Source organism: Enoplosus armatus, chromosome 3 (assembly GCF_043641665.1).
Source record: "Enoplosus armatus isolate fEnoArm2 chromosome 3, fEnoArm2.hap1, whole genome shotgun sequence".
In the NCBI taxonomy this organism is placed as follows: domain Eukaryota; kingdom Metazoa; phylum Chordata; class Actinopteri; order Centrarchiformes; family Enoplosidae; genus Enoplosus; species Enoplosus armatus.
The window spans coordinates 16,333,815-16,357,719 of NC_092182.1; the positions used below are offsets into that span (position 1 = coordinate 16,333,815).

At 42.6% G+C, this 23,905-nt stretch overlaps 1 protein-coding gene across 1 annotated transcript in view; it reads right to left on the bottom strand.

Annotated features, from left to right (window-relative positions):
• Nucleotides 1-441: 441 nt before the first annotated feature.
• The window catches only part of skib (v-ski avian sarcoma viral oncogene homolog b), a 32,014-nt gene continuing 8,550 nt past the window's right edge, over nucleotides 442-23,905 (bottom strand). The window contains exons 2-7 of the mRNA XM_070902817.1: nucleotides 4,160-4,273; nucleotides 3,806-3,909; nucleotides 3,447-3,691; nucleotides 2,189-2,463; nucleotides 1,851-2,081; nucleotides 442-1,744 (exon numbers count right to left, since the gene is read on the bottom strand). Coding sequence (XP_070758918.1) covers nucleotides 1,523-1,744; nucleotides 1,851-2,081; nucleotides 2,189-2,463; nucleotides 3,447-3,691; nucleotides 3,806-3,909; nucleotides 4,160-4,273 — 1,191 coding nt within the window. The 3' untranslated portion in view covers nucleotides 442-1,522. The remainder of the gene's footprint in view (nucleotides 1,745-1,850; nucleotides 2,082-2,188; nucleotides 2,464-3,446; nucleotides 3,692-3,805; nucleotides 3,910-4,159; nucleotides 4,274-23,905) is intronic.

A 23,905-nucleotide genomic window follows, 5' to 3' on the forward strand; every position in this document is an offset into this window, starting at 1 on the left:
GGTCCAACCTAGAAAAACTACTGACAGGTCAAATTCACAACCACTGATGGTTTCATTCTCCTTGTTTAAACCAACAAGTCCATCCATTCTGCTAAATGCCCTGTGATTGCAATGATACTCAGGGATACAACAATAATGAAATTGCAGTTTTACAAATCCAAATATAGTCTCTTTTTGGTTTCAAGTAAGAGCAAAAAATAATATTCATAATCAATTTAAGTCTGGAGCAAGCAAACATACCAACAAATATCTTATTTACAATATCATTGTATTTACATCAGAGGATACTGAGGGAAAGTGTGTTTAAATTCAAAGTTCATGTTAACTTGTGTTTTGAAAAAATGTAACAGGGAGTACAATGCGCAATGCAAGGTTCTTTTCTTTAAAAAGTGCAATTCCTTTTCTTAAAGTAAAAAAATATATATTCATATTTTGTATATATGTAGAAATGTTGTTCATATAAACAGCATTTGTTGATTTAAGAGACCTAAAACCAGTGACTAAAAATGAATGCTTTCTTTTGATAGGCAGCAAATTATTATAGAATATAAATTATTTTACAATACTCAATAGAAAATCAGAAGTACCGCATTTCAACAAAAACAGACAGCCATCAAAGTTTTTTTTTCTCTTTTTGGAGGGCATTTGTAGACTTATCTGCACTACTGTGGGCAAGAATATTTGCTATTTATTACATGGTCTGGTTGCAAAAAACATTACTGGAAAACATTGTTCAAACAACAAATAAAGTTGCATCATAATATTAAAAAGTAACACTTCCATAAAATATCTAAGCATAAAACAGTGGTGGACCTGAAGGCAGCCCACATAACCTCCAATACTTCAGGTTTATAAAATACAAAAGGTAGACAAGCTGGTATACATGCGTACATGTTTGTATATGGATGTTTTTTTCTTGCCTGTGGAATAACAGTGCTGCGCAAGCAATATCTCTTAAAAAGTACATCCTCTACACAGTTATAAAAAGCAAGCTGATATTAAAAGTAAATAGTGGTAAACCGGTGTCTCTTGTTTCCAGTGGTCTGCAATGACACCTATGAGTGTACCAATATTTTGTGGCACCAAGAGTTTCATCATCTGCTCATGTTTCACCAGGCGCAACATGTTTCTTCCCTTCATATTCAAGTAGTGTTATGTGGCTATATTTGCACATCTTAGAATAGCTTATACCAAAATAAAATCCTTGGACAGCGTCAGGTGTCTAACCGAGGGCTCTGACGTCACTGGAGAGATGTGTTCATCACTGAAGAAGTCTTTCTTAATTTTCACGCTCTACAACATGCTCAGACATCATGCTACTTTCCAGTCCATTTCATAAAATTCATATATTGTCATAATAATATTGACTTATATCATATCATATTATATATGACAGATTTTTCCTCTACAAAACTGACTTTGCATTTTGCTGAGTTTCTTTTCCCTAACAGGAGGTGCAACAAAATCCTTGACCATGCTCCTTTTTATTGAGTCCTTTTTCTCCTGTTCTGAATGTGCAACTTTAGGATCCATTGGTGTGCTGTGTGGTCTGTCTGTGTGCGTCTGTGTTTGCGTCCTTGGAGTCTCCAGGATGGCTGCTGTCGGCCTGCAGGGCCAGCTGGGTTTGCAGGTCTTTAACAACGCTCTCCAGGCTCTGCCGAGCTTCTCTCTCCTGCTGGAGCTCCTGTCTCAGCTGCTCGCGATCAGCTTCTGCCTGCTGCAGCTGCACATGCAACTCTTCAATCTGCACAACACAGACAGCAGTCAGTATAAGTTCCCGATTCATTTGTGTTTCAAATGAGGGACAGGATCAAAAATGATTTATTATGTGCATCTTGTGGAAATCTTACCTGAGTGGAGTACTTGACCCGGAGACGTTCGGCCTCACAGCCTTTGTCACAAACTCGCAGCTGTCTCTCCCTCTCCAGCTCTCTCTTCAGCCGCCCACAGGACTCCTCCGCGTCCCTCATCTTCCTCTCCCAATCCACGCGAAGGCGTTCAATCTCCTTTCGCAGGTTGCGCTTGGCTTCGATGGCCTCACGAAGGCGGCCTTTCTTTGCCACCCTCACAAACTCCAATTCCTGTAAAAACATCACAATCATCTCATGTTTAAAACACTAATATTCATCCGCAGATTACTGTCTTTTCATTTTTATTACATATATTTCACAAGAACAGGAGGTGATACCTGCTGAAGGCTGCGTTTAGCTTGCACAGCAGCTGCCAGCTTCTCCTCCTGCTTCACTCTCATCCTGACAATCTCCTGCAGGACTTTTTCCCTGGCCTCTTTGGTGTCCGTACCACCGTACAACATCTGTTTCAGGGTGTCCATCTCTGGGCAAACGGTCCCCGACAGCCAGGCGGGTCCCTCTTGAGGTCGAGCAACACTCTGTGGGGTCAGAGTCTGAGACACGCTGGTGGAAGCTGACGGAGGAGAAGCCAGGGAGGAAGCTGGCACTGGACCTGAGGGAGAGAGAGAGTTTTAATATTAACAATGATTGAAGAATACTGTTGTGTTAATTCTCAAAGAACGTTGTTATTGTGACAACGCTGTTAAAGCTGTTAGCGCTGCTAGAGAGAGAGTACCCTTTAATAATTCAAGTTTGCATTTGTACTACTAAACTTGGATAGGCAGAACCTAGACGTCGCAATTGTTTATCCATTACTTTTATCTATTTCACCATTAATTTTACCACTTTTGGCTAACTATTTCCATTACTTTTTAGCTCTATTTTAACCCATTGTTTTAACTAACTATTCCAGTGGTTTATCCATTATTTCAACAATTTTTCCATTATTTTTTAGCTATCTCATCTGTTTACCCATTACTTTAAGCTATCTACTGTATTGTAACCATTCATCCCTTACTTTTAGTTAACCGTCTCAACCTCTGCTAGCTTGCTAACTAGTTTTCACACACTTTCAATTGCAACATGGTGTTCAGGCGTTACAGGGGACTCAGTGTTGGGTATATAGCTATTTGGTTGTTGTTTTTTCATCGTAACTTTTATTTTTAAGTGGTCCACGGTCTTTCCACATACCCTCTGGCAACAGAAGTGCAGAAGTACCTACATTTTTCATCGTGTATCAGCAAGAAAACTAAACATGAAACCAAAACTAAAACTTATTTTCTACAGCTCCTGTTGCAAAACATTACAAAAAAGTAATATATACTATGATTAAGCAGAAGAGCTACATGTTTATTGTGGCAACATAACAGCAAAATCTGCAGACAACTCTAATCTTTCTTGTATTTCTTCCATTAAACACCAGGTGGCGGAGTTGCAAAGGAATCACTCTGAACCAGCTCTGCCATGGCTTCTTTCCCGTGGGGCTTACTAAGTAATGCAAGTTGTAACTGTAAAATCTGTGTCTTACGTCGACTGACTCTGAATTTTTCAGTTTCCCTGGATAATTTCAAACTCCTGGTGATGGGTGGTACTCACCATCATCACAGTCATCCACATCAATCTCTCCATCTGTGTCCATGTCGTCGGGTTGGTTGGCGGTACTGGAGGAGGCCGGTTTTGCTGCAGATTGTGCGTCTCCATTATGCAGCTCCTGTGGCGGCCTGGAAATGGCTGGGACCCCCCTGCCAGGAGCGTGGCTGTCCCTGGGATGGACCGGAGGGGCCAGGGGAGCTGGTGTCAGATTGGGAGCCGCCAAAGTCTCGTGACTCTTTGAGTAGGACCTGTGGAGGCAATGCAGGTATATTTAAAGCATTTCACTGGTTGATTTAACAGATTGTATCTCTTTAAAACTGAAACCATCACAGCTAACTAACAGCTTTTCTCAGGTGACTCACCTCTCCACCTCATTCTGAGTAGCTGGTTTCTCTTTTTCTGTTCCTTTAGGAGACCAGGGGCGGAAAGCAGAGGGCCTCTGCTTTAGTTGGACCTGTTTCAGATCCTGGAACAACAAACGAAACAACAAGCTTGGTTAAACTCACAGTAAACCACCACTAGAACATTAAATCAGCCGCGACGAACACACTCAAAGGCCCCTCTCTTCATTTAACAGAGCCGAATGACGAGAGGTCATACATAGATGATAGTGTGATATATCAAAAGAACAGTGGCTTTTATGTCCCACTTTTGACCTTTGAGCTTAACATCAAATCCGGTTTCACACTAGCAACACGGACATAAAGCATACAAACCTTGTGTGCAGACTTTGCCAGCGATTGTAACCAGTCAGGCTTCCTGTCTTTGTCAGCTGATGAAGATTGCAATTTGTCGAATTTGGACCTCTTGGCTGGGACCGGGCTGGGAGACTGAGGAGAGAGGAGAGAGAATAGGCGGTTAATCATAGTGATCCTTGCAGAGATAAAGAGCAGATATTACATCATGGAGTACAGTGGATATTTCAAGAGCCCACAACTTCTAAAAATGCTACTGTATGACTGCAAATGTCATTATTCATAAGCAACACGCAGATTTGTCAGAACATGACGTGACTTTTCTTACAACTCAGTCTTAAAGTAAAAGAGCAGAGAGTCAAAGAGAGCAATAAAATTAGACAAACAGAAAAATAAGTCACAGAGAGACAAGGAGGACAGAAGATGCGTCTGTGTAAGCGTTCAGTCTCTGAGCTTGGCATGTCTGCATGTTTGTGTGTGTGTGTGTGTGTGTGTGTGTGTGTGTGTGTGTGTGTGTGTGTGTGTGTGAGCAGAGCTTTGAGCTGAGCAGACACTCAAGCTGGTCTGGCTGGCAGCCAGTAGGGCTACATTGCTCCCTGCCAAGCAGAAGAGGCGCCATCAGGTGGAGCAGATCGACTCCCCAAACCACAGAAATATTGCAATATAGAGACAGAGGGAGACGGAGAGGGAGACGAGTTAAAGTAATTGCACTCAGATCTGACAGACGATTGAGTTGAAGTGTTCAGAGAGAGTTGCGTGTTAACGTAGGGTCACAGAGTCATGAAATGTTTGAGGGAGACTGCACCTAGAAAACCTGGTGAGGGAAGCATCTGCCATAAAATACTGAATCTCCAGAGCCCCTGATTGTATATATCGTATGTCTGTGTGTGTGCGGCAAGCTGCGGGAGCATGTGTTGAGATAGCTAACCTCCTCAGGCCTCAGGTCTGCACTTGTCAGACAGAGGATATGTTTACCTGGGCAGGGGCAGAGGCCAGCACAGACCTGCCTGCTACTCTCTTACTCACCGCTGTGACATTTTGCCTCCAGGAATGGCAAACACTCCCATCTCTTCGTCTGCGTGTACAAATGATTACTCTGTCTACCTTCAAAATCCTCAATGGAAAACACTCCTGCGGGATTGTGTGTAGTTGTGAAACCTTAATCGCTGCTCGCTGTAATCACCTCAAGATGGAAATTAATGACAAACCTCATTCAGCATTAAGCGAGAAACCCGGCTGGTAATGAATCACGTCTCACAGCTTTTGTACATGAAACCAGACGCTACATGAGTGTGTGTGTGTGTGTGCGCGCACACAGCTATGAGTGGGCGTCGGGACGCGTGGGGAGGTGTGTGGTTGCGGGTGTAGACATGCATATGTGTGTGTGGAAGGGTATGTGTGCTCAAGGGCGGAGGTGTTAGTCAAGTCTGTCAATGTATACCTGAACTACAGATACCAAACCAAGAGTTTTGATAATCATTTCAATTAATCATTTATGTTATTTTTTCAAGCAAATATCTATTATCTATCTTTATATCATTGTAAATTGAATCTTTGGACTATTGAACGGACAAAAAATGCAACTTTAAGACGTCACCTTGTGCTATGGGAAATTGTGATCAGCATTTTTCACTATTTTCTGGCATCTTATAGACTAAATGGCGACCTTCAGACCCTCAGATGTGCCGACCAATCACTGCTCTTCATTCCACTCTCCCAGTTAAGGCTTTCCCCCTCATTCTTCCTCCTCCTGTCTTAAGATCCATCTCTTTTCTTTAGCTTTTTGACAGCCATTATGATGACATGTCTGGTCTGTTGTTATTACTCATCAGTTCTCTGTGAAATGTGCCTATTGTGTATTTGTACTTATATCCATAATTATTGATTTTCATGCTTTTATGTATTGATTTTCATTATTATATTTGTGTACTTATCTGATTGTACATTTGTCAGATTCATTGGTAACACTTTACTTTAACCCCCTATTTAGCATTTTAAACACTGCCTATGTAAAGATGTAGAAATGGTGATGTAGTTGTATGCAGATATAAGCATTTATTAATGTATCTGTCACTCGTAAGAGGAGGCTGGTGTATAAACAAATAAATGATACTTAATGTCCTTATATGTACGTACAACTAAATTAGTGTCATAAACCATTAATTAAATGTTTATAAATGCTAAAAGGGGGGGGGGGGGTTAAAGTAAAGTGTAACCAATTAATCCATAACTAAATTAAAAGTTTATGAAATCTCATACTGTTGGTTGAGATGTACATGCCATGTTTGTCTGGACACTCCCCTCATATTTCCCTGACTCACAAATGTCTCTACCTGTCTAACCAGAAACCACATTACACACACACCCATTCACAGACACACACACACACACACACACACACACACACACACACAGCGTATGGGTTGGTTGTGCTACTGTAGGTTAATTATTTTAACCCAGATCTCCAGCTGACTGTGTCCTGCTCAGCAATGGTGACTCGACCCCTCACCTGCCTGACTCAAGGCTGGTGGTTTTCTAAGAACCGCTGCCCTGCTGTAATCAGACTCTGTAATTACTGATGTGACTGTTGTTTTCCCGACAAAGGATGTCTGCCTGTCTGGTACTATTTCTACCCTGAGGTTTACAGCTCCAGGAAGGCTATGAGCGCTAGACATAATAGAGTCAGAAAACAGACACTCCCAGACACCACAAGGGACCTACTGGCTAAATCTGACACTGACCTCACAGGAGAGCAGCCGCACGGGCTTAACTCACCACCACATCATAGACATAGCATGGACAGGGAGTCATAACACCCTCCTCGCACATCCTACTGCCTAGCAGGTCCCACTGAGCCAGATGATAGGACATCCCTCTCTCTCTCCCTCTCTCACTGGTAAAAGAGGGAGACTTCCTCTGAGGAGTTTGCTTTGGCCGAGTCCCCTGTGGGAACTGAGTCTTGAGTGGGAGGGGGGTGGGCCAGGGGAGCGGGACCACAGAGGAAGCACTGAGCTGAAGGAATGTATACTTGAAGGCCAAGTACAGCCTCTCCTTTAAGACTCCATTCAAGCATTGCCCTTTTCAACTCGCTATTGTATGATATTTCTTTGAGGCGCTGTAATGAGGGAGCGTTTCAAAGCAAACCTGTAGGCTAAACAGGGTCTAATAGCAGCTGGGCAAGAGAAGAAATGCTTTATTTTTTAATTAGTGCTATATAATGGCATGGTAATACCCGGATAAGCCCTGGCTATTTTCATGCTGGCATGGCGGATAATCACAGTGAAACACAACACATCGCAACCATATCAATATCTATTCTAAAAGCAGAGCGTTTGACCTGCTTGAAGAATAATTTGTCAATATTGTACTAACTGGAGCGTGATGGGGATTGAGCTGTTATTTCACTTGAACATGGAGCTAATCAACATATTTGTTTATTGAACCCTGATGTAGTAATTGTGTGACCAAACCAGGGCTGCCATGTGCTGGTATACAGGTTTGGTTTAATCGTGATATCTTGAACTTGGTTAGCCAAGAGTGAACTTCACTTGCAAATAGCTCACCACGGAGAATGCTGATTAAAGGGCCCGTTCACCCACATTACAAAAACCATATACTCTGACAAACCTCTCATTGTATCTAGCCACGCAGATCAGTCTGAGATGTTTGATCCCAATAAAATTTGACATTTGTTTGGGGTGCTCACTCACAGCATTAAAAATTGACATTTAAAAACGTCAACAACAATGTGTCCGCAGAACACATTCCCTATTGAACACTTTCAATAGGGACTATTTCTTTGGTTGAAAGTAGTTTCAACTGTCATCAAGGACAGATGAGTAGAAGCCTGGGAAGAGGGCGACTCAATGTGACTCAGTGTCTTTAATAAATCTTCTGGCTGCTGTTTCTCTTGACCCGCCAGATTTTTTTGTCAGAGATGTTGCTGCTTTTTCAGATCTCAGCAAAAAGATCTTATTATTAGCAATAGGACTGCCAGTGCTATGAAAATAAGACCCCAGTCGTAATAAACTAAAATGATCTTTTATATTATCCACTTATTCGCTCTCTTGCTGAGGGTTAGATTAGAAGATTGATGCTATTCTCACGTCTGTATTGTAAATATGAAGCTACAACCAGAAACTACAAACAGGAGAAACAGCTAGCCTAAACGGGACCACCTAAACAAATGAGATATACCATGTTAATTAGTGAGCTTTAGAGGTGCCGGTAGGTGGACTTTGGACAGAACCAGGCCGGCTGTCTTGTGCTAAGCTAAGCTAACTGGCTGTTTTCTGTAGCTTCATATTTATTGTACAGACATGAGAGTAGTATCAATCTTCTCAACTAACATTCAGCAAGAAAGCCAATGAAGGTATCGCCCAAAATGTTGAGCTATTCCTCACCTACCTTCAAGTAATCTTGACATGTTAGCAACTCTAACAGCAGGCTAAATGGAAACGTCTACCATCTTTTCTGGCGCTAAAAAAATGGGGCAGCACTCATCTGGTGAGACAAAAATAGTTTCCCCAGCTGAACTTCCTCGGGCAACAGTCATACAATACCAACGCATGCTGCATGATAGCATGGCATTAAGAAAAGTGCACAGCAACAAGACACAACAGTTTCAGATTACGGCCTCCTTTCCCCTCCTAAACCCCTGAATGTAATCCCCAGATCGACATGTGCTTAGTGGGGCGCTGTCTCACTCAAGGGCACACCAACTGGCACTGCTCGCTCGGCTAACGGCCTTAGTTGGAAGTGAGAGAATACTAGTTTTAGTAATCTGATCCCTGTAGTCTGGTGTGGATGTTCACAGGGATGCCTTGAGCTTTCTATTCAAACTCTTACTGCATAAATTGTACGACAGTCCCTTGATTTATATAAAGCCCTGTGGTCACCTCGTAACAGCTGGGGGGAAATTATTGGTGTCTGCCCAGAATATCCCTGAAACTTCATCCCTACTCCACACAGATACAGCACAAGCTCCCATTTCCCCTCGCTAAATCTTAGCTCAATTTGTCAATTTATTCTGTCTCCGTTGTGTCCAGTTTGAGGATATATTGTTTATGTAGCTGAGCCACGACAGTATGGACACACAAAGAGAGCTGCAGGGCTTGGCATGAGGTCGGCATTACAGTAAAGCTTATTGGATTGTCCTAATTGTCTTTGGGATTGAGACTTGATGAGGTCTGAGGCGGACACAGGATGAGCTGCTGTTCCTAAAGGTGGAAAATATCTCATCAGGTCTGCACAGCTTGACACATATAGCTTCAAGGAGGTTGAACAGAGCGTTAAAGCAGTGCTCTGCATTTGTCAACCATTCATAAAGTGAGGTGTGTGTGTGTGTGGAAAGTTGATGCTAGACAAGATCTAGTGACCCAGTGGAACCAGTTAGAGTAATTCACACAGAGCACTTGTCATATATGTTTGCACTTTATTCAACTGATATTGCCATTCTGTTTCTCCATTTTGTAACTGTACTACTGCCATTTCTGTCTACTCTTTATATATCTATTTATTGCATGCATGTCTGTCCTGGAAGAGGAATCCCTCCTCTGTTGCTCTTCCTGAGGTTTCTCCACATTTTTTTAGTTAATCTGCACAAATGCAACATATTTCACATGTTTTGCGTGTAAAATCTTACTAACCCTTACCCCTGTAGTAACTACTGACTGCAGCTGTCAAATAAATGTAGTGGAGTAAAAACTATAGTATTTCACTTCGTAGTAGAGTAAATGTATAAAGTGCATTGAATTGGAAATACTCAAGTAAAGTACCAGTACCTCAAATTGCTACTTAAGTGCAGTACTTGAGTAAATGTGTTTAGTTACATTCCAACACTAAACTTTAATTGAGTGAACAAATCTGCCGGTAAAGTAAGAGTAAATTAGAAATTAGAAATATAAAAAAAAAAAATTGTATTTTATGTTATGTTATTCATATTACTGCACAGGCTGATTTTTTTCTAAACTTATTTGAAAAGTTATGATTTTTAGGGCTACAATATAGTCAGATGGACTCAATACGATGGTTTGTTTTTTTTTTGCACTGAAGACATACTGCAATCATACAACATGTCCAAATGTGAATTAAAACTATCAAGACACCCGAAACTCTCTCTAATCTTTTAATGACAGGTTTCATTTCTAGTTTCTCCATCATGAAAAAACCTGTTCCTCAATGAAGTGAATTCCCTGCGTGTGCACGACAAGATCATCTCGCTGGTGAGAGCAAACAATGAAGAAAGATTACTGTAGTATTGCACGGCGAGAAATGAATTCCAATTCAGGTCCAAACATGGCAACTGTGCAACAACACGGACATGCCCGCCTGCCTTTCTTACAGTATGTTGACAGCGGAGTCCAAACCTCACTCAGAGGATGACCTCACAGTACAAAGGGCTCATAAGTTATTTCAACAGACATGGAAACCCTAGACTAAAAGACACGAAACAGATATCGCCACAGATTATACATTATTAGCATGAGCATGTTTGGTATGGTTGTGAGGCAAAAGTTATCTTAGGAAATGAAACGTGCTCTGTGACTGGTGTATTTATAGATGCACATAGCGCCAAATTCAGCAGATAGTTGTCTGAGCCCCCCTCACTGCTGTACTCTTGGAATAAGAGAATTAAACATCAGGCCACATGATCTGAGGGAAGACACAAGGCTGCGTCTGCAAACCAATAAGGCAGACACACACACACACACTCTCCTGCACTGGGACACACCACACACACGCACAATGCCTTTATGCTTCTATTCACATTTAGCACACTTATAATGTAGGAGCAGCTGCAGTGCTAAACAGGAAGCCGGAGGGGATGAAGGTTAACGAGAAAGGAGAAAGAGAAAGAGGAAGAGAGAGAAAGAGCAAAGACAGTCTCTCGCTGACCTGCGTTTATGGAATTTAATTTAGAGCTCCTGAAGGGTAAAAATGAATTCTTACTCGAAAACATATTCACACAACTTTCAGGAACATCATGAATAAAAGACGAAAGAGTCTGTGAGGAATTTGTGAGGAAATTAGATTTAGTCAAGTCAATTACTCCTTTGGTTTTGGTGGATTCTAGGAACAAAACATCTCACTGTAATAAAGTGGAGGACTTTTTTTTTCAGACTTAAAGCCAAACATATGAATTAGTCATGTAAATATTGCTTTTATTCTCTTCTTGTCATCCTATATTCAACAGTATCCATTGATTAGAGAAAGAGCTCTGACCGGGCAGTTTTAGCTACAACACCACAGTAACACACAGTGGTAATTCAGATTGTCTCTGTGCTCTTGAATTGAATTAAGGCAAAGCTGTGAGAAAGTCTTTGTCTGGGCGTAATAGAGGGATTCTCAAAGCATTTCGTTTTCTCTGTACCACCCAATCAATATTGTTTCATAAAATATCAAGCAGCAGTGTTGCAGAAAATCTGAGAGCATTTCTGTGGCTGTATCCTGACTTTCATACATGTGTGCGTGCCTTCACAGAACTTGATCTCTGCTGTGCAGCGGTGCCAACACCATCTTTGCCATGCAAGCTTAATCCTTTGGCATTACACCGACACTCATCTGATTCTCTGCCGGTGATGCATCTCCGAGTATCTAAATTATCTATAACTTTCCTTCACCTCACTTTATAATTTGGCACATCATTTTAATTCACACAGTTTAAAATGCTTTGCGATATTCTATCATTCAAGGTTGTAAGAACCACGTAAATGGCTTCTGCACAAGCCGAGGAGGGTAATGTCAACACTGATATCCCTCAACTACAACGTAAACAACACAGCTTTGCTTCAGTAACTCATATATCTCACATCAGTGCCACTTTATTTGCTGTAATAGAGGAACAAGGAATTGATTTCTAAAAATAAAATGAACCAGTTTGCTTTGATGAGATTAAGGATATCTGACAAAGAGATGCTTCATTTTGGCTTAATTTGTATAATAATTTTTGGAATGTAACAGAAAGATTTAAAATAAATAGACCTATTTCATGACAAGAAGAAATGGCTATCTTTGGTGTGTTGAAACTACATGTTGTCCTACTATCATATTATTTCTCTGCAGATACAGTTTCACTTGTATCACCGCATTTGATTTTCAACAAGGTTCAACAAACACTCATCTTTTCTTTTGTAAGAAGTGGATCAAAATAAGTTTCAAGATACAGCAACTACAACATATCTTTAGATATCCTGACTTTTAGTCCATAGTATGAGGCAAGCTGCAAAATCACTGAATCCTACATTTCCCATAATGCAACCCAATAGCAACTTGCATTGGGCCCTCCCTGTCTGTAAAATGGCCTCATCTTTCAAACTCTATCCAGAGCCACAGAAGACACCATACAGCCTTTTTCACAGGCTGAAAAGTGCTCTCCATGATGAGTAAACTGACCTACAATCTGTTTAAGAAAATCATTTCAGGATGACAGAATTTTATGTCTGAATACAAGATAGCAAAGAGTTTGTGGGTTTTTGATGGGAGAGTAATGACAGAGACGAGTGACAATTTGTGGTTTCTCACTGATAAAAACAACCCTGTCCCTTCTGAGACAGTTGGGTGTGTTAATAAACCATCATCTCATCAGAGATCTGATGTCTCCAGAATGAAAACCTTGGTTTGTCACTGATAAGCACATCCTTGCCTGTGCGCAGGGAAGTGTGCGCCGCCGTTCTGGCTGTTAGCACGCTCCCCCTCTGCTCTACAACAAGACAGCCAGTCCAGTGTCTGACTGGCTGGGATTTAATCCTGCAGATTAATACTAATGCCACAGCAAAGAAGGCCGAAAGACGATTAAAATGTCACTGGATAACCTCTCCACAACCCAAACAGTAACAGCTCTAAATACACAGACCATTATATCACTCGCAGTACCTGGTACGGGACGACTCCTCTGCACCTCCCTCACAGGGCAGAGCCGGTGAAGAAGTCAGGACAGGAGGAGGCCTGGGAGACCGAGGGAGGGAAGGAAGGGAGAGCAACTGCATGGGGACCGCAAGTTACAACCGTCTGGACTCAGTCAGGGTCTAAACCTCCAGTGTCTGAGAGACTGACAGGCCAGATGGACAGTCCATGTTAACACCTGACTACAGGGGATAAAACAGACCACCTTAGCTCCTAATGACCCTCGACCCAAAGAACTCAAAGAGGACAGCATTTTATTTCCTTCTGGTCTTTGAATTTATTTTCTAAATATAATAATAATATGCCTACGTGAATCAAAATCCCTGCTAAGTAATGAGAAAATGAATTCTAAACACATTAAACACATGTGATGCTCATATAGGGGATGTATCTGCCCCCATGTTGCTGTCTTCTCATATAATTACATTAACTACACTAGAGTTGCAAATAACAGTTATTTTCATTTAATTTTCATCGATTAATCTATCCATTGTTTGGTTTGTGAAATGACACATCTTCCTAAAGCCCAAGGTAACGCCATCAGATTGCTTGTCTTGTCCTACTAACTAACCCAAAATATTTAGTTTACGACCATCTAACACAAAGAAAAGCAGCAATTTAGAAGCAAGAAAAATTACTTTAACGATTAATCGATTATCAAATTGCTAAATTTGATCAAATTTCGAATTGTTTCGGCTCCTAACTAGACCCTCTTTTCATTTATGGTTCATGGGCATATATCGCACACTAAATATAATGATATCAGCAGACCTAATACTTTAAATAATATAATTTGAGTAACAATAACCATCAGCACAGTAACACACAGCTAATTTCAGCCATAAACAAATCAACAACAACCATGTAACCAATGAGCCATCGAGGGCTGGACGTTATTTAAAATGGTAGAGCAGCTCGACCCGTCAGCTGAGCTGCGGTTTGCGCTGCCGTGCCCTCATGGTAAGCTGAGCCACATGACCACATGCCCCCCGAGCAGGAGGGCAGGTGGCAGGTTTATTTGGAAAGATGAAAATGGGATGAATACCAGAGGTTAAGAGGTGTGAGGGACGGGACGGGACGGGGGGGGGGGGGGGGATTTAGGGGGGTTTAGGGGAGGAGGTCATAAAAGCTGTGAGAGGGCGAGGTGAAGTTAGGGTCACTGCTCACTCAGGGTCCCATGTGATGTAATTTCACCAACACAGTATATGTCCTGAGAACTGCTCGGAAGCTAATTGGTTGAACCAAGGTAATAAATCCTGCTGAAATTTATAGATACCATTCTGGTCATTCTGTTGAAATGCTGCCTTCCTGGTTACCAGGTTAGAAAACCTAATCTCTGCTCTGCCACTGTTGTTTCTAAGAGCATTCAAACAATATAAAACTATTAAAGCTAATACTACAGACACCTAATGTGGCCTTTAAAGACTTCCCTTTTGTTTAATTAGCTTTGAACTTCAAATTTAGCTCATAAGCTTGAAAGCCTATGATCATAGCTTTTTATACTGCGCCTCTACATAAGACTATTTTTCTAATGCTAGAAGGCATAACCAGAGAGCTGCACTATTTGAAAAGTGCTAATGGGTCCATTCAGATAGACAGGAAACTGTAAGAATAAAAGACCTCATATTAAAGAGCAATAAGGAGCCCTGACGTAACTAAAGAGAATTACAGCTCCAAGAGAAATACAAGAAACCCAGAGGGTTTTATAAGTGTTCAACCAATTAACCGTCAACACATTTTCAAACCTGCACCAAGAGTTATTGCCTCTGAAAATGTTCTTCTCTCTCTGACAGAAACTCAAATCTGACTCAAATGTGCGAGGGCCTCCCAGTGCGAGTATGTGTTCACAGTAATATTTGACAGAGATCAAATAGCATTTCACTTGTTTCCACTTGTTCAAGGAATTGTCTGTAAGGGAAATAGGGGATAAAACACCCACAACATCCGTTCCTAAGATCACACATTCCATCCTTAAACACTGGTTTTGTTTCCCTCCTCCGTTCATAGGAAAACATATCTGCTTACAGAAGTAATTGGGTGAGAGGGCTCGAGCCTTTCAGCTTCCATAAAATGAATACGAGCGCTCTAAAATGGAGGGCTGAGAGGGGCGGGTGGACCGCAGCACCTCATGAATTCTGCAATTTGCCGTCTGTTTCTTGACTCCGAAAAATTCTTGGAAATGTCTTTTCCTGGATGATTTTATTGCACAAGAGCCTGTGTTTTTCTCCATGGCAACCACATAACAGTAGAGCCCAACTAAGCTCTGACTCAACAAACAGAACTCCACAAAATACCCATTCCAGCGCCAGGGTTTTCCCCCCTCGCCCAAGCTTTCCTGCAAAACCCTGCCTGAGACGTCTTTAAAACAGAGGCCGAATGATCGCACTGCCCATGAATGGAGACACATGCTGGGATTAATCAGGGCACATATGTGACACGCTGCAGAAGATATGTGCAGGAAAACCTGACGAGCCTCAGGTGCTGCATGGCTTTAGGCTTTTTTCGCGAGCCAGAGCCATGACAAGTTCAGTACAGTAGGACAGGCAGCAGCTGTGTACTGTTAACCTGAGGGAACTTCGCTCAAAGCAACAGCAGGTTTAGAACAAATACACCGGACAGAACATTATGTAAAAGTCTGTTTCTCTCTTGGTGGGCTGAGCTGGAAGGACGCAGGCGCTTTGTGGCCCTCATGTAGCCGCTAAAGGGGAAGGAAAGCCAGGGATTAGTGCTGCAGGCAGGCACAGGCCTGAGAGGAGGGCATGATGTGTGCAACTATGTAATCTCCGTAGCCTTTCCCAGCAAATCTCTGAGACCTGCAGGTTGGATGCTCACAAGACAACCTACAAGTGACTAATTACTCAGAGAAAATGCCAAAAATAGTGCAAACTAGCACGTCTTGGAAATAAGAATAAAACTCTGGAGAAGCTGTTAATAATCTGTCAGTCTTTATGCCAATATTCATGCTTTAAGAAGTCATTTTTTTTTCATTCATGGCCGTCATTTACTGTAATGACAAAGTTACTTGACTGAAGGAGTGGTCGTCCTCCCACCACCTGTCCTTGAATCACACTCATCACTTAGCACGCCAGGAGAGGATTCAGTTCGCTGCTTTCTCATTGGTGTACTGTCAACCTTCTTGTCTTGACTAGTTAAGGCCATTCCTAAGAAAACAGGACATGTCTGCTAAACTGTAACTTAAGACAACAGTGAGCTAGGCTGCAGTTTCAGCTGCTGTCGAGCAGCTGTAAGGCTGTTAGCGTGTGTGGTTTGCTCGCAGTCTTACGAGGCTTTCAGAGGCTTCACCCTAGCAAAAACACGGAATCAAACAAAATTATCCTTTATTTGTTGCATATAAGGTCACTGCAAAGGGGCATGGGAGGCTGCCAACTTTTCTCTTTGCCTCTCCAGCACTCCCCGTCCACCTCGTAGTGAGCACAGAGGAGTATGCCGCAGGGAGGGGAGGCCCTACACAGGAACTCAATAATAACTTTCAGCAGTCTAGCCAGGAGGCTGGAAGCCCAGACTGCGGCTGTTCCCTCCTGTCCTTGTTCCTCCCTCCGCACAGCCCCACGCTCCTCCCTTCACCCCCCTCCTCCTGCTGGCCTGTGTCTGCTCCACAGGACTGATGCATTCTGCAGACAGGCCAGCGCTCTTAAAGAGACACAGGCCACATTTTTATCCCCTGAATCACTGCAGTGGACGGAACCGCTAAAGCAAGAGCACAGTCCCTCGTTTCCAGCCTCTCAATCAAGGGCCTGTGCTTTATTTCACTCCTTTTCTTAAAGCTCGAGACTCTGACATGACGCAAAAACAGGCCGAAGTATGTTGAGAGGCTCTCAGTGGATCTCTGGCTGGATTCTTTCACTGTGGCAGCCTTTGAAGGTGCCTTTGATGCTTTCTTTAAAGTTTGTCAAGTGCAATCAATGTTCCTGGCAATGGAAGTATATTTAGTACCATTGTCATGATAATTTTTGGAGACACTCCAATAAACTTAATAATAAAGACTTTGAAATGACGCAGGTGCTGCTACATGAATTGCCTCTGGTGTTACACAAGATTACAATGTGGTGTCGATTAATCTGCGGAGTATATTTTCAGTTAATCGATTCATTGTTTGGTCTATAATACAAAAAAAATGTAAACATTTCCATTACAATTGGCAGGAGCCCAAAGTGATTTGTCTCAAACCCAAAAATATTCAGTTTATTTTAATATTAGATGAGGAAAAGCAGCAACGATTAATTGATTGTCAAAATAATTAGCGATATATTTTCTATCAAGCGATTAAATTGATTGATTAATCAGCTAACCTTTGCAGCTCTAATAGAGACACATAGCATCAGTTTTAATTCAACAATCGCTCCTGCTGGCTTAATTTGTTCCAGTCAACCTACAATAAGAAGCCTAAAGGTTGTCCGAGTAAAACGTTGCTGATACATTTTCTACATAATGATGTGAGAAAAGAGCCAGAGCTTCACTTTGTTAGTGATTTTTTTGGGTCTTAATGGGTGAAAATTCCTACCTTACACTTTCTATTCCTCCGCCTTTACGAGCTGAAAAGAGCACGAGCCCCCCTAAATAGCGTGTGACTGAGCAGAGCCATGTTGAGTTCTATACCACAGTAAGGAAACGATTAAAAATTTATTAGAGTTGAGTGACACAGAAACCTACAAGGGCGTGCCTGCCAAACACGCTCTCATTATTTTGCTGTCAGCATTTTTCCTCTCTTCATATACAAACTGTGCAAAGTGGCAGAGGGTCGAAAAAAATGAAACCCCAGACTGGCGAGAGAAAGAGGTCAATATGACTAATCTATATAACAAACACATTGACTTCTACTCTTATTTTTAATGTTACACAACAAATATAAGGGCATACAATGACATGGGAGGTTAACGTGGTTAATAGAGAGCTCCATAAGCTTCTATTACCTACACATCTTGAAGGGGCTAAAGGGTTAACACATCTCAGTTGCAGCATAACAAAAGATGAAATCTCTATGGGAGGTATCAGTGCCAGAGTCAGCAAAGCAGCACAGTCCTTAGCAATGATAACCCCATTCTGGAAAACCTATAAGGCTGAGCATCCAGCTTCAGATGGACCAGACAGCTCCAGCTCCGGCTCTTAAAACTGGGAAAGAAATCTTCCAGCAGAACATAACTGAGACTCTCAGGAGTGTCTTCATCACCAGAACCTCCATGAGAATCTTAAAGTCCAGTATTTTCATAGATTCATAGCAATATTGTTGTTATTCCCACTTAAAGTCAGATGTGCAAACAAAATAAAGCCACCACCTGACAATAAGGCTGTTTCTGGACAAAAAGAGAGTCTGGATCTGTAGTCGTACAAAACAACTTACTGTTCGTTACTCTGTGGTGTGCTGGGAGCTTTGAGAGGGTGACGCATACCCAAACAACACCAAGCCATTGAATCACCAGTGTTTATGCAGCCACATAATTCTGCACCATCTGTGGGACTCAGGTCTGATCTTCTGCATAGCATAACAAGCTGACGGCAAGGCAACAACAAGGGGACACAAACTCGCCGAGCGACTGAAACGCTTTTAAAATACAGCAAGCTCATTAAATCAAAACAAAAGATCTCTTGCCCAGAATATATCTTTATTCACAGCAGTGACAACAGCTTCACGGTGACGTCCTCTCCTTTGCCCTCGAACTCTGAACCGACCGTCACCTCCTTCACCTTACAAGGCAGATGCAGGATGAAAAAGAAGGCAATGAACTTCTGACCTGTCATTCAGACTGCAGAGGAAGCTTTGCAGCTCGGGGGCAACCAGAGTCCACCATCCACTCTGTCTCTCTCCTCCCCTCAATGTCTCACCCTACCATCCCATAAACCTCCACTAAAAACCTCCTGCTCCCCCTTTTATGGCTGCCAGATGGTGGGGAGGCCTCCTTGCCTCTGGACTTGCCTCTCTAGTCTAGTAAAACCAGTTGACCTCAGCAACATAAAAACTGCTATTTATGAAAAGGCTTGGAACAAAACACACAAACATCCTGCCACTGAAACAATCAAATACCATCTCATCTCCCAAAGAGCCCTTTTACAAGATGAGAGTAGGACAGCAGAGACACCAATAGACGTGTACCCCTGCTCTGGGGTGGTGGTGAGGTCCAGATGTAGCGACTACACCCAGGTACATATTTTTTTCCCTGTGTGAAGGGGTTTTATTTGCGTGCCTTGGGTGTGAGCGCAGGACTTTGGCAGCGTCTAAATTTCTCCCTGAGAAACGGAGAAGCAAAACAAACAGAGCAGTCTGCATTCAGGTCGAAGCTGAACCGCAGAACCACAGTCTGGCCTGCGGTTCACAACATACTGTTCCAGCACTGACTTCACCTAAAACAAACACTCTCAAGACGCGTCCACCTCAGCCAGAGGGAGAGGGATCTTAGAAAAAGTTTAGATTTGAACTCCATTAACAAATCTCTCTCACACTCCTTCTTCTACTGCCTCTCTGAGCGATGTTTTCACAGAGTGCTGGGCAAACTCAAATCTTTTCACTCACTTGTCACTTGTGTAGGAGTTGTGCCCTTTGACGGCATGCTCGGACTGATTCCAAGGTTTGTGAGCGTGCAGAGTTGGGTGGGAAAGAGGGTTAAAAGGCCAAAGATCGCCTTGTTATAAAAGAGCAGTCGAATCAATGGCTTCCCTTTACTGCAAATCAATTTAAGTGATTATCTGCTCTTCCAATAACAACATTCTTCCCCCTCTGCTCACCTCAGATACCCCCCCTTTTTCTTCTTCCTTTATTTGTTCTACCAGTTGGAATCTACCATTTATGTCCTGCAATTCAACCTGACCTCCAGGCAACCCCTGGCATGGCTGCCTAAGTCATTAAGGTAGCTGTGACTGTGGGTTATTAGTGTGATAAAAGTTTACTGTCCCTCCAGCCACTCTGCACGGCTGCTGTTTAACGCCTCTGAGGAACAAGTCTATGGGACCTTTCACACAGCAGGTTGGCCATGAGGGCATTTGGTCAGTAGGCCAGCACACAAATACACTTTAGAGGGAAATCTTTAAGTCAAACAAGCGACACAAGCAGCCAGGGGAATAAAGGACAACAGAATGTCCAAGTCAGGAAGATGAATCAAACCAGAGCATCCCCTGTGCGTTGGCTTTGTTGGAAATATGTAGACAAGAGGGCTTAGGGGGGTGGTGGTTGTCTGTGCTATGTTTTTTCCTGTGCGGCAGAAGTTGTGGGCAGCCGAGCTAACTGCAGCCTCAGCACTTCTCTCCGTATTCTCCTGTTTCAAGCCAAGAGAGAGAACAAAGGCAGAGAGCTAAGCTGCTGCAGAGGTAATGAGGACAGAGGCATGCAGCACAGGAGTGTATGCCCTCAATAACGAGTGCTGCTGCAGTCTATGATGGAGTCCTGTTGGACAGCAGGAATAACTAGAATTACCGCCCTGCTGGTTGCCTCCGCCAACCAGTCAAGTTGCAGTTTACATCTATGTCTGTCCAGACTCATATAACATATGTAGTGGATACTTGGAAGTAATTGAATAAAAGGTATGAAGTGCATTTCTTAACTAAATGGAAGTTATCTCTTTATTGATGATTATATATGTATGATTCCAGTGAATATACATTGTTGACCTGATTAATGTAGGATTATCATAGATGTACTGGGTAAACAGGTACACATGTACTTGATTACTATGTAAAGATGGATTCTTATAGAGCATAGCTACACAAAATGTGGCGCTTTTGTTTTCTCCTGGCATTTTCTATGAGCTGTAGGTGAAACTCACTCCATCACTCACAGGATCAGAATTAGCCAGGCGCACTCCAACACGTTGTTTGCAGTCACGTGATTCTGATGACGCTTGAAATTCAGAATGTTCAATACACAATACTGTGCAAGTTATTGTTTACTCATTGAGTCGTCCCAGTCAACATGTGTGTGAATGTCTGAATCATTCTTAAATTATGGCAAAAAACTTATTTTGAGGTCACAACGACCTTTGACGTTTGAGTCAAAAATGTCACCTAGTCAATGCCCGACAAGCTGTGAAATCTGGTCACAATCTTCCCTCCTATTCCTGAGTTATGCTCATGAATAATGCCATTATGATGTCACAGTGAAATGTTGTCATAATTACAGCATCAATTGTTGAGTTATGTTACACTGACCTTGACCTTTGAGTCAAAAGTGTCACCTATTCAGTGTCTGACCAACTGTGAAATATGGTCTAGTTATGGCCAAAAACGTGTTTTATGAGGTCAAAGTGACCTTGACCTTTGATCTTTGACCACCAAATTCTGATCAGTTCATCCTTGAGTCCAAGTGGACGTTTGTGCCAAATTTGAAGAAATTCCCTCAAGGCGTTCCTGAGATATCCCGTATATGAGAATGGGACGGGTCCATACGTACGTACAGATGGACAACCCCAAAACATAAAGCCTCCGGCCACGTCTATCGCCGTCGTCTATCGCCCGCGCGAAGGCATAAAAATCCATGCAGCTGCTGCTAACAGCCACTCTGCCTGTAGACTACCCACAGACTGTAACTGACTGACTGCAGCCCACCCCTTTTTACACTGCAGCTCTGTCGACCACAAAATGGAAACCACAGTGTGACTGGAATTTGCTTGGAGACACATTGGGATCCATGTAGTGAGACAGTAAAACTCCATTAAAACTGTTGATTCCATTGAGATACTTTAGCAATAAATTATCTAAGAGCCTCAAAATTTAAGTCATTGCAAACAGAACAGTGAATTCATTACATTACAGCAAAAAAAGACTGGTAGATGGCTTGAAAAAAATACATTTCGCTGTTACCATAAAAAGTAGTCAACGTGACAGAAAAATGAATTCATACAAAGCGGATACTAATAATGCACTGTCAAAAAATCAACTAAAATGTGTCAGATGGCAGAGCTGAGTTTTCACAAATGACACAAGCTCAGATTCCTGAGAATGACAAACACTGTGAGCTGTGGTGTGAAGTATTTGAAGAAGAATGGCGCAGTAGGGCACAGAATTGAGGAAATCCACATTATTACTAAAGGAGAATCCCAATTAAACTTGAGGACACACCCTTTATCCAGAGCGTCTGCCAAAGTCTATACCTGACTCTCCAGCTCACCAGTTGGAATCAATAATGAGATTAAGAGGGGAAAAAACGTGTGAAGGGAGGAATTTTACATTAAAAATAAAACTTGGAACGGAGGTAGAAAAACTACAAAAGGAGAAACATGTCTTTCCAGAGTTGGTTTTCATTATACATTTAATATCGTTATCGTAAGTCCAAACAATGCTTGGCCATTTTTGTGCATGACATGTTCAGCTCTGCTTTGCTGCTCCATGTTGTTACAGAAAACATATAAAACCATGCATTACACAAAAAACACGTAAACATCCTACATGTTTAAAAAAGCAACTAATTATAGTAGCTACGTATCTTACGGGTAAGTATATGTATTCTAACATTATTTACCCCAAATGTCTTTAATTTCGAAGTCGAAGGCATTCCACAGAGAGGCTGTTTTGGCAGCTCTTGGCTGTAAAGCTGTGTCAGTGCTGGTCCATGCCAGCCCCACCCCATTAAGGCCGAACCCTGCACATCATGTGTTTCCACTTTAGCGATAGGGTGGAAATGACCTCAACGCAGTAAAAGATGACAGGGGTGCTAGCCCTGTTCACCAGATGTGAGCAGAAAAAGGGAGAGAGAAAGAGGAGGAGGAAGAAGGGGAGAGAAAACCATTCGCCTGAAGAATTTACTGCAAACCCCTGAGGAACCCTGTGATTGAGGGTTCAAGTCGAGCTCCAGAGGTTCCTGGTGTATCTCAGCGGCACTCGGGGGAGCACATGCCCTGCTGGCCTGGCCAGACACAGAACTGCACGCACACACACATACATGCGGTCATGCATGTACACATACACGCATACATCCCAAAACTGTCATTCCACTGCACCTGCTAGCAACACAAAAGCCACTTCCTCCCACTGTGTCCGGCCAAGCCCCTTTATCCCATTTAGTGCAGCCTGCACCACAACAAAGGCAGAGAAATTAGGGAGCTGCGTTGATGATAGGGCGACTAATCTCTTTGGAGGGACTCATTATATCAGCAGCCTGTACAGTTCAGCAACTGAAAGGGGTGAATTAAATATGGACATGCAGAGATGGGCGTCTTTGTGACGATGAGGGCGCCAACAATGCCCTGCTATTACCTCTGGAATAATTAATACATTCCATATGGGACAGATGCCCCGACCAGACTATCAACTTTGCATTTGATTCAACACATTCAACTGATACAAGGTCACAAGTGAATTGATTATCTCCAAAATATCCATTTGTTTTGTGTTATGGCCATATTTTACTGTTCAAAACATGTCATAAATAAATAAACAGTTTCTGATTCGGATGCAATCTTCATATTTTTCTCTTGAGTAAGGGGCCTCATCAGATCAAGTCACATGACCTTGCACCAAAACACATACTTCTGTGCAGCAGATTAAGGCTGTTGGCGCCGAAAGGAGAGTTGAGTTTAGTTTTTGATGATAATCTGAAAAGCAGCTTGACGTTTTTCAAGATGATGGGCGCACTAGCTCTTCTCTTGACGCCGGCCATACGCTGCTTAAGACACAAGGCTTATAATAGCCCCCTCATTATAGGATAAAGGGTGGGCTTGCTCTATTTCAGGCCATGGCTGTCGGTGTCTGCACTCGTCGGCTGGCTGGAAATAAAGCCAGGCGCTTGTCAACGCCACCAGCACAAGGGAGGCAGGCGTCCCTGCTGGGCAGCCGGCACAGAGAGCGCTGTACTGGGCAACCCTGCAACTATTAGACACCTGCAAAAAGGGGGGAGTACGCAGGGGGGGGGGCAACTGTGGC